This window comes from Cynara cardunculus (genome assembly GCF_001531365.2).
Source record: "Cynara cardunculus var. scolymus isolate 2C chromosome LG 5, CcrdV1, whole genome shotgun sequence".
NCBI lineage: Eukaryota > Viridiplantae > Streptophyta > Magnoliopsida > Asterales > Asteraceae > Cynara > Cynara cardunculus.
The window spans coordinates 15,240,370-15,252,188 of NC_037532.1; the positions used below are offsets into that span (position 1 = coordinate 15,240,370).

At 36.0% G+C, this 11,819-nt stretch overlaps 2 protein-coding genes across 2 annotated transcripts; one reads left to right on the forward strand and one right to left on the reverse strand.

Annotated features, from left to right (window-relative positions):
• The first annotated feature begins 529 nt into the window (after window positions 1-529).
• Window positions 530-6,419, forward strand: LOC112513542 (kinesin-like protein KIN-1). Its single transcript, XM_025119837.1, has 15 exons — window positions 530-651; window positions 750-852; window positions 1,146-1,189; window positions 1,525-1,554; window positions 1,632-1,754; window positions 1,855-1,880; window positions 1,999-2,080; window positions 4,000-4,041; window positions 4,146-4,179; window positions 4,939-5,014; window positions 5,093-5,312; window positions 5,389-5,480; window positions 5,703-5,832; window positions 5,908-6,075; window positions 6,159-6,419. The coding sequence occupies exons 1-15, from the start codon at window positions 556-558 to the stop codon at window positions 6,333-6,335; spliced, it is 1,443 nt and encodes a 480-aa protein (XP_024975605.1). The 5' UTR covers window positions 530-555; the 3' UTR covers window positions 6,336-6,419.
• A 327-nt stretch (window positions 6,420-6,746) lies between these two features.
• On the reverse strand, window positions 6,747-9,480 carry LOC112512499 (50S ribosomal protein L15). Its single transcript, XM_025118494.1, has 5 exons — window positions 9,179-9,480; window positions 8,318-8,665; window positions 7,373-7,456; window positions 7,209-7,298; window positions 6,747-7,140 (listed from the first exon to the last, which is right to left on the reverse strand). Exons 1-5 carry the CDS (start codon window positions 9,251-9,253, stop codon window positions 6,913-6,915), a joined length of 825 nt encoding a protein of 274 aa, XP_024974262.1. The 5' UTR covers window positions 9,254-9,480; the 3' UTR covers window positions 6,747-6,912.
• Between the last annotated feature and the right edge of the window lie 2,339 nt (window positions 9,481-11,819).

Below are 11,819 nucleotides of genomic sequence, written 5' to 3' on the forward strand. Positions count from 1 at the left end.
ACTTTCTTGAAGAAGGTAAACTTAATAATGGTTCTTTTTCATGTTTATATATTATTAATAAATGGTTTAACCTTTTTTTTTAATTCTAGACGAACACAAGGGGAATCCAATATCAAAGTCGGAGAGGTGCAAGAAGGTTGTACTTGATTGAGGATTTGAATCGGATGCTATCATTAGACTTTTGAAGTTTGATTCCAATACTTGAGGATTTAAATATATTTTTAGATGATTATAATAACTAATGACTTTGTTGGATAGATTTTTAGTATTATTGATCTGTATTTTATTTGTCAAATTTATGAATATTAGTAAACCGCTGACCTAACCTGATCCAGCTTAACCTCTAAGAGTTGATTTAAATAAGTTGGGTTTGATTGAGATTTTTCGAACAATGGTAATTGAGTTTGATTTTAAAAATGAATAAAAAAAAAAGAAACTTACGCCATCCCCAGTGCACCAGACCAAATCAAACCAAAATCCGTGGAAATGGTAACGCAAGGCGGGAAATCAAAAGGTGGTATATGAACATCTAGTCTTGCAACACACGCTCAAATCATGGCAAACATTTGCGTCTGCGCGAGATTCAGGCCTGTAGATGATGCTGAAGCTATATGCATCGCACGCTCTGATTCTCAAAGTTTTACTCTCAAGGTTGCCCACCATCTTCTTCGCTTTACGAATTCGATTATGTAATAGCAACACAATTCTTGTGACTATACCCTATCAGTATAATTCATTTCCTTTGTCAGGATGATAAGGATGAACAATACATTTTTAGCTTTGATAAGGTGTTTTATGAAGATTCCCAGCAGGCGGACGTCTACGATTTTCTGGCTCGCCCTATTGTGAGAGGTATCATCTACTGATTTGTGTGTTTTTCCTGGACTGTTTTTGCCTCATTCCAGCGCATTTCTGTTGAATTCTTCTCTGATTTATGGTAAACATCATCTTCTATAGAAATTGGAGCTAAATTTTCATGTTACTCTTAGATCACTGAATACTTTAGTTATTTAGGTATTGTTTACACACACAAATGTATATACACGTATATAAGAAATATAGGGAAATGGAACTTATCGTTCGAGTCCATTAGAATAATGTATTCATCTTAATTCTTGATTTTGATGTTCATATCTATGTAACAGATACTGTTAATGCAATTAATGGCACAATTATCGCATATGGACAGGTATGTGTACAATCTAATCTGATGAGTTACTTATGTACATTTGATTTTTTTAAAGAGATTGATGACAAATAGGGGAACCGAGAATTATTTACAATTTCAACTCTATGATAATTTTATAGTGTTATTTGGTTATTTCTATTCGATAAACTCCTGTGATGTGTTCTGAAACTGCTATTCAAGCAAAAACAGACTCCTGGAAATGAATCCTTTTAGCTAGTTATATGCTTTTGCATTAATTGAAAATGTTATATGATATTGAATGAAAACTATGATGTCTCTATTTGTTCAAATAGCTTTAGTATCAAACTGATGAATTTTCATATGAACTTTAACAGACTGGAGCAGGGAAGACTTATACCATGGAGGTGATGTGCATTATATAAATGCAATGTTCCAAAAACAGTTGCTTCAAATGAAGTCCATATTTGGCTTTTTGGATCAGGGGGCCAACATTTTGGAAATGGTCAACCACAGGAAAGGATTACTACCCAGAGTGGTAGATGAGCTTTTTGAGGCTATAAAACTTTGTGGTGAAGCGAATGCTTACACGATCAAACTATCAATGGTATAAGAAAACTATTCTCTTCATGCCATTAGAACTAGAATATGATGCAATGTTTCAGGAATCCGTTACTAGATGCAATCTACATGATTTGACACCGCAGGTAGAGATTTATATGGAGAGAGTAAGGTTAGCAACTGATTGTATATCTTCCCAAGTGCACACAGAAAGTTTCCAATTATAATGCACAAGCATTTTGTGGTTGAAGAACATGTCTTATAACTGCAATTGAGAGTATTTTTTGCAGGGACCTTTTTGATTTATCAAAGGACAACATACAGGTCAAAGAGCATAAAGGGCATGGCATATTGTTATCTGGAGTAACAGAAGTAAGTTTAAATATCTTTCATATGGAAACTTTTCAGTTTGTTGCATTTCCATACTTCTGTGTAAAAGTCTGCTAAGAAATCCAAATCTTCTCAACAAGCTTGTAGAATGTTCGTCTTATACATAATAAAATATGATCTAAATTATTTTTTCGCTTTGTTGTATTCCAAATCTAGATTATTTCTGAACTTCGAAATGAGCCAGATCCCAATTTATGAGCAGTTTGCATTATCTTGTTTTTCACAACAACATTCTCATTAGTTGTCAGTTTTAGTGTTAGTGTTTTTAACATTCAAGTCACTCAAATTATCAGCCATTTGGAACAAAATTTTTCCCTAGTGATCTATGCTGTTACTGCGGTCAAAATACAAAATATCGGTCATGACCACTATTCGATATATCAGTTATGTCGGTGATATATCGGTCCAAAATAGCGGTTAATATAATATTTCTTAGAATTATATTATATATATATATATATTATATATATGCATCAATAAACATATCATATGCATTAGTTAGAGTTTAGAAATATAGTTTCAAAATTAAAACATCACATAAACTGATAAACAAGTCTCACAAAACAAAATAGGAAAAGTGTTCAAAAACGAGCTAATCGCAAGCAATAGGTTCGGCATCCGAGTCAACATCATCTAATATGTTCACTTCTTCGTTTAGGTAATAGTTGAGACCTAATATATGTGACCAAATAAAGAGCCCAAAAAACTAAGCCCAACATGTAATAAGAAAAGCCCAAATATTTGTCTTATAGAAATTTGGTATATCAGACTGATTTTCCATCAAAATATCGGTAAATATCGGCGATATTATCGGGACCGATATTTCACCACCGATTTTTTCCCCAAGTCCGATATCCGATATATCTGCGATATATCGCGATTTTAACAGCATAGATTCAGGTACTTGGTACTTCCATAAAAAAAAATATTAGAACTCTATGTGGTACAAAGCAGACCTCAAGAGTAAAAAAAACAATAGTACACACTCTATAAAATACTTAACCCTGCAAAGAAGAATCAAAGGCACCTTCAATTAACAAGGGTCTACATCATGACATCCCCCTTTCAAATTGATTTTACTTGTAAAACCTCAACAGAACGAGAATTGAGCAGGCTGTCAAACCTTTTCAACAAGTGGCAAAACTCCTGATCACAATCAGGCATTGAACTTTGAATAAGATCTTCATGCAGCAAAACTAAATTAATTATGTGGGTTATCAACAGCAGGCAGCAGCATATATCAATGATGTACAAACCCACATGCAGATTTCTCTTAATGATTATCTCCAAAAGAATAATCCCAACACAGAGATGATACAATTGAAAAATGACTTCATGACACTTCTTTGAATCTTGTGGACTCTTAACCTCTTGCAGATTCTTATTCTGCCTTCAGCACAATTCTTTCAAATCTTGATTCCATCTTAAACCAAGTAGCCAACCACAACACCAAAAGTTTAAGATTGAAAAAGCATGCTCTCACCTATAACTCTGGATTTCAAGATAGACAATCGATAAATGCTACATGAAAATTCTACAAGTAGAAAAAGAACCGTCAAGAACAATATCAGACAATGATAGAAGGTCTAACCAAGGAAAGAAGGACCACATGGAAAGGAGGGACCAAACAAAACATTTGTAAATGGCAGATGACTTCCAGAGTATGGTTGAGGCTTTTTTCATTATTCTGATACACATTGAGAAGTGACTTGCTTTAGAACTTATAATGGAATTTTGATGGTGTGAACCAACTCATCACAATGTTTATAGTTTCATTGAATCATTATGACTACAACTAAGTTTATGGTTTTGTGCCGTTAAATTACTTAAATGGTACGTGTTCACTGTGACTAGTTTCAACATGTATCAGTTTAATAAGTAACAGACCTACCATTTTACAGATCTCGATATTTGACAGTGAAGAAGCATTAAAAAGCCTATGTGTAAGATCAGACTTTACTATAAATCTCTCTTGTGAAAACCTTAGACTATTCAAGAAGAAAACTAAATATTAGTTATCTTCTGCTTCTTCATCTTGGTGATGCAGAGTGGAATAGCAAATAGAGCAGTTGGAGAGACTCGTATTCTTCTATCTCTCTCTCTCTCTCTATATATATATATATAATTCTTCAGCAGTGTTAAAAAAGGCACGCCATGGCGCGATATGGCGCATGACGCCTCTCCGCCATTACAAAATGGCCCATAGCGTTTTTGTAAGGCGTGGCTCATGCCATGGCGTGATATGGCACAAGACGCATCTCCGCCGTTATGAAATGGCCCATAGCGTTTCTGTAAGGCGTGGCTCACGCCATGGCGCGCCTTTTTTGTAACACGTGATCTTTTTCCAAATTATTTTTATTTTTTTATTTTTTATCTTTTGTGTTTTTACACTTTTAACTTTAGATTTTACATTTTTATAGATATAACTATTCACATCACTCACAGTTTCACAAATTTATAAACGTTATAGAATCACGGCTAAAATGAAGTTGTAAAATTACCTTTTTAAGTTCTATTTTAAATATATAATCAAAAACCTACTTTTATAATTATAATCTATATGATTTTCCTTCTAATATGAATGTACAATTTTCTAATGTCATTATCTGATTAGATAATATATATATATATATAATTCTATATATGACATACAAATTTGCCGCCTTATGTCACGCCTTGAAAAACGTCGCATCCTCGACGTGGCGTTTAAGGCTTGAGGCTTGACCTAGCCGCCATGCCACGCCTCACGCCTTTTTGAACCTTGTTCTTCAGTCATGAGTTCATAAAATCATCGTAGAAATTTCATGTTAGTTGTTTGATTGACTTGCCAACTCATGTAGGAATGAACATGGGAAGCAGTAGAAGTCATTGCATCTACATATTTACTGTTCAGAAAGAAGTAACAAATGAGAAAAGGTCTCGTATTTTTGCTTCAACAATTTACAAGTTATTAGAATTGTACGTCTGTAGTTACTAGCATGGAATTATGAACAGGGTGAGCAGCGGAAAGCTTGTTCTTGTAGACTTGGCAGGATCTGAGAAGGTTGAAAAGACGGGTGCCGAGGGAAGGGTTCTTGAAGAAGCCAAGGCCATTAACAAATCACTTTCTGTGCTTGGAAATGTGATTAATGCTTTGACATCGAGTCAACAGGGCAAAGCATATCACGTCCCTTATCGTGATTCAAAGCTTACTCGAATCCTACAGGATGCTCTTGTTAGTACAACCCTCCATCTCATTATGTGTATACATTATAATGATTGTATAATCAGCAATTCTGTTTTCCATTCAGGGAGGAAACTCCCAGACTGCATTACTTTGCTGTTGCTCACCAAGTCTTTGTAATTTATCCGAGAGTCTATCCACCCTACGGTTTGGAGCAAGGTATATTGTTATCTTGAATATAGTTGATGACATTAATTTAAAAGATTGTCGTTGACCGTTGCTGTCGAGATGTATGCACATCAGATAATAGAAATATTGATTGACATGCCAAGTGCATGATAGCAGCTCTCTACTGGAATGACACTGCATTTTTTTGTAATGTGGGAAGAATTAATTTGTTTTTATAGGAAAAGAATGAATAATAGTTTTTATGGTTGGCAGAGCTAAACATATAAAGGCATCATCATCATCATCATCATCATCACACATGAGTTGCAAGGACGATATGTTTGATAGGAAGCAGGAGACATCATTTGAGAATGTGAAAATAGTTGAGAGAATCCTAAGAAAGGTTTGGATGATTCAATTCTATATTATCTGCAGTATAGTCTTTTAAAGTAAGGAAGAATCTGTTACACATGTGCAGTTAAGAGACAAGTTGGATGTCAAGACGATGAATCTGTTGGTGATGGATGGAGTTTTCTCATCAGGTGAGGAGGAGGAGGAGGAGGAGGAGGAGGTGAATACTATTACTTCACAAACAATATCCTCATGGAAGGAAGCAACTGAAAAGCTTGTTAAGACTATTATTGAGGTAAGGTAACAACATATATAATGGGAAAACTACATCTTTGATATATATAACAAATATAAAAATGGAAAATATGGTTTTTGCAGCTAAGGAAAGAGAAGAAGATCCTCAAGGATGAGTACGAAGCGATGATGGAGGAGTACAGGGTGATGATGCGAAGCAAATTAATTAGAGAAAAAAAGGTTTGTTTGCTCCTGGGACTCGGCTTTGGTGTTTTAGCTTCAATCTGCTGCTGCTTCCTTTTCACCATTCTAGTTTCTTGATAGTTTATGAAATCTCAAGAATTGTCTGGTCAATCCTTTCCTTCATCATGCAACATTTTTGGATGTTACAACCAATTAACTTCAAATCAATGAATTCGTTTTTGTTTTTTCTTTATATTATAAGATTTTAATTTTAAAACAAAGTCAAAATATTCTTGGTTTTTTTACCCTTTCTAAACCTTGGTAAGATTACCAAATATCGATTGTCAAGCTTGTTGGTAAAATAGTCCTTGGGAATCCGTCACTAATCCTTGGATTTGATGAAAACCTCCAATTCACACATTAAATGTACTTATATACAAGTATATGTATAATATATACATGTTTGTATACATACATATGTAATATACATTCATATATATGACTAGCTATACACTATACTTGTGTATATATATATCATATGTAAATATACATTTGAAGCTTTGTATCTATTAAGGCCCACGACAACTCCTTATAACCAATTAGAACTCATTATCAACATCCAATACAATTTCATGAAAATAAACATCAAATTCAATTTGTTAGCATGTTGATGCCTGGAGAGGAGGGATTCTAAAGAAACTGAAAAAAAGGGTAATCAAGCAAAGGGGATTGGCTTTGTTGGAGCTGGCAAACGGCCAATGCTGTCAACTTTGTCCATCTGCTTTGGTGGAGGTCTTGCTGCTTTCGGAAGCAGTCTCCCCTTCTTCTCGAACCACTCTGGTTTTAGCAGAGCACGAAACCCTAGGTTATTATAATACACTTTTCTCACAGTCCCACCAGCTGCTTCAACTGCTTCTTTTGCACGAACAGTCGCCCTTGAAACCTGCAAACTCGTATGTAATACCAAAAAAGGAAATTGTCGTAATGATTTAAAAGAAACGAGTGGATCACCTCAAGATGAATTGGCCACTCTATATGTTCGGCACCACGTCCCATCAACCTCACTCCATCTCTTATTTGCTTTCCTATCGCCCCTGTATCCTATTTCAAAACAAGATAACAATACCACCGCATTTGACTTATAAGTAAGATTAGAAAAAAGATGAATATAATACCTTTAGGGTTTTCATTGTGATCAATTCTGAAGAATCAATCTTCCCAGCATTGATCAACCTTGCAATCTTTCCCAAACCAACTGGCTGCAAAAAATGTGGTGCAGCTTTCTCTTAGGTGTGAATTTGCTTTGTAATAGATACTGATTCAGAAGTAGAAAGGAAACCAGCACCTGGCTTATGAGTATCACTATCACCATATCAAGATTTAAATGAACAGAGAATGATCCTACAATGAACGCAGTTGATTACATATTTTAAGCTCCATGAATCACTTGACGCCCCCAATCGTTCCTCATCAAAATTACCACTAGAATTTTTTGCTGAAGATTATCGACCATGCGTATCCATTACTTATGGTTCTTGTAAGACGAGCTGTTGTATGCTCTACTAAGAGTAAATTATCTACCCACTTTGTGAAAAATAGCGTTATTATCCTTAATCACCCATCTTGCATATGTATTCGGCTATGAGTTTGTTTGTTTCTTTCTAAATCTGCAGCTCCCAATTCAAAGTTTGATGCGTCTGAAACTTTTGATTTCCAAAATACTAATAATCTAATGCTTAGATATATATAAATATATATATATATATATATATATAGTTAGTAGATTTTTGATTTTTCACACAACCAAGAGAATCATTGACGACAAAGACCTTCCAGCCTAGTGGCATAGTCATGAACCCGAGTTCGAGCCCTGGGAGAGGAGTGTTGGCGACATTTAAGTAAGGCCATGTTTAGCCTCCAAATTTGCCGGGGATTAGTCGGGCTTTGGCCCGGACACCCTTACAAAAAAAAGAGAATCATTGACAGTTGTGATGTTTAAAAGCACTAAACCTAACACTAGAAAAGTTTGTTGTGAGACGTCTATTGGAAAAGAGGCAGTATTATACATCAAAAACATGTTATTGGCGTTAAAATTATTATAGAAAACGAATAGAAATTACCTGAAATTCAAGGCTAAAAGGGTTCTTAAAACCCCGCTTGGGCATTCTACGCCTCAAAGGAGTTTGGCCACCTTCAAAACCAAACTTATGAGTCCCTCTAGCCTTCTGTCCCTTATGACCCCTGCCTGCGGTCTTACCCTTTCCAGATCCGATTCCACGGCCCTTTCTTGTTTTCTGTTTTGTAGCACCTTTATTGTCCCTAAGATCATTCAAACTCAACAAACTGTATGCGCGAATGCTATGAACCCCAAACGAATTACCAGGTTTCTGAACTAGGTTTGAATGATGTATTGGGTTGTTCAATCCACAAGCAGAAAATGCCGAAGACTGATATTTGGTATACAGAACCTGCAAGAACAGAAATTTATATATACTTAGTAACCAGTCCTGAATATGGTGAAGACATGGCCAATAATCCAACAATAGATTATAACAAACTTACTAAAAAATATATCATCACTATCGCAAATCAGAGTGCATTGTTGAAAACCTACAAATCTGTTTACTATTTGAACATCAAATTTAACAGGAATTATTTAATTAAATAGAAAAAATGGTAATCATAAACAATCGAATAAGTAAAAACCTAACACTAAAATGTAAGAGTCAGTTCTGTAGTTGGAAAAAGTAGGAAAAACACGAATGGACATTAAACATGAGATGGAAGAACAAAGGTATAAGTTATCAATCCCATATACACAAACAAACAACTAAGATTGACATGAATTTCGTTCTTCCCGAGCTTCTTCGTTCAATCCATCGACTAAAATCATAAAATAAACAAGCACTAAGAAAAATATTGAGACAAACAAACAGAAAGACAAGAGATGAAATAGATTCAAGTAGAAATGAGAAGCATACAGATTTGAAGGCGGAGAGAGGAGCAGATGAGATGTCTCGCCGACGAAGAGACCTGAGGAACGCAGCAGTCGCCATGAAGTCTGTGATTCAGAGGAGGAGGTGATCCTTTAATTAGGGTTTAGCACGAATCAACGACAAAAATTCTGGAGCGAGGGTATGGGGAGATTGAGAAAGGGGCTTTTGAAACTCGATTTGTCGAATCTTCCTACTTCTCAATTGTTCCGATGAGATCCGGAAAATGAGAAAGTGGTGGAAATACAAGGATAATACTACTTTAGGGTTAGTTTGTATTGTAATAACCCAAGGTTCATTTTGGTTAAACAAAATGAAGATAATGGGTGGAGTTGAAAGAGGTCTTACCTACGCTAGATTCAAGCGGGTGGGTTCTATTCATGTCTCAGGTTGCGTTTGGTATATAAGACGCGACAAGACGGGATAAAACTTAGTGTTCCATGTTTAGTGTAACATGAGATAGAACAAAAACTCTTTATCACACGTTTGACGTGACATGAGACAAAGACAAGAACTGAGATAAGGTGGGATAGCATGAGACAAAAAATGTTTTTTCTTGTTCCACCAAAATAGGTGGAACAAGATGGGACACAAATGAGACAAAAACTAAAATATTACTAATCTACCATAGTTTGATATATAACTTTAATATGGTATTTGTTTTAATGGCCATCACTGCTAGTTTCGGTCGTCGTTAGTTTTGGTCGCCGCCACCACCGACGACCACCTCCACCTCCTCTTCCACTACAACATCCTCCATCGCCTCCACAACCACCATCTATCATCGTCCATTGCCACCTCTATCATGGTCGAGCACCACTGTCCATTGCCACCACCACCATCACTACCGTCGTTTGCCACCTCCAACTCTTCCTCTACTACAACAACCTCCATTGCCACCTTTACAACAACTATCGACCACCGACCACCACCATCCGTTACCACCAACACTACTAACATTGGCCACCTCCACCTCCTCCTATAATGTAACAACCTCCTCCATGACCTCCACAACCACCGTTGACCATCGACCACCACTGTCCATTGCCACTTTTACAACCACCATCTTCCATTGTCATCACCACTACCACCGTTGGCCATCTCCAACTCCCCCTTTACTGCAACAACCTCATCCACGACTCCACAACCACCGTCAACCATCGACCACCACCGTCCATTGCCACCTCAACTCCACCATAACCACCACCACCACTATCTTCACTACATCAGTCACAACTACCTCCTTCACCGTTGACAACAGCCATCACCACCACAATCCACCCTCTCCACGTCCTCTATAACCATCGTTGTCCATCAACCACCATTGCCTCTACCTCCATAACCACCGTCGGCCGCCGACCACCACCGCCCATCGCCACTACAACCGTCGGCCACCACCACCTCCACCATAACCAAAAACCCCTCCACCACCCCATCACTAATACTACCATCAATTATATCAAAATTTTTATTCAAATTTGATACCATTATACATGTACGTATTCATTTATATGAAAATTGTGTAAAAATATTTATAAATTAAATTCTTTAATTATTTGCTTTATTTGTGTTAATAATAAATATTATATAATATTTAAAATCATCAAACAACTTTTTAGGGTAACTTGTCTTGTTTTGTCCCGTCCAGTCCTAGTTGTACCAAACACTAGATATACACTTGTTCTATCCTGTCCAGTTATGTCCAGTCCTATTATCGTGTCCTGTCCAGTGTCGAATAACGTCTGCGTACCAAACGCTACCTCATTTCCATCGGTTGAATCATAGATTCGTAGTAGGTGTGTGTGAAAATTAAAGAGGAGAAAGGGATTGAATCTCCATTTCTAGTAAGATCATCACCCTTTTTAAATTTCTTAAATTCTTTGTTGAAGTTTATTTGGGGTTAGGGCTCTATTATGTTATTAGAATGGTTTTAATTTGAAAAGATGATTTTTATGGTTGAAAATTTATATTCGATTAGGTCTTAGCATAACCATTCACCTCACTCATGATGTAAAGTACGGAAGTGCCCTTTCTTTCAAAGAGAAGTGGACGAATTATTCACATTTCATTTGATGATCAAAGGCGAATTGATTTATGTTGATCCCAGATCTCTCAATAACACTAATAATCTAGTTATGAATAACCAAATTATAGTGATTTTACGAAAAAAGTTATGAAGTCTCAAAAATAAAATAAGAACATTCAAGAACAGTTTTGAGCTTCAAAGATTTTACTTAATAAAAAATGAAACGTAAAACAAAGAGTAAAAGCGTTTTTCTCTATCACATGCTCTTTTACAATAGACCTAATCATCTATTTATACTAGTTGGCTAATACTAAGATAACTATATATTGCTACTTTCTRGCAAATAGTCTAGCTAACAGATAARGTTTATCTTTTACATGGATAAGCATTATTAACAAGATAAACTATAATTCCAACTGTTGATTATCAATGTGATGATTTTATCCTTATCTTCAAATCTTCATTGCACGCTTGGATGAATACTTAGAAAATCTTCTTAAGTGTTTGTCTGTCCAGAGCATCGATGAGAACGCTTCTTTCCATCGCATCGTCCATCGGTCTTCTGGTTGAACTTCGTCCATCGGTCTAATGTTCATCGATCCT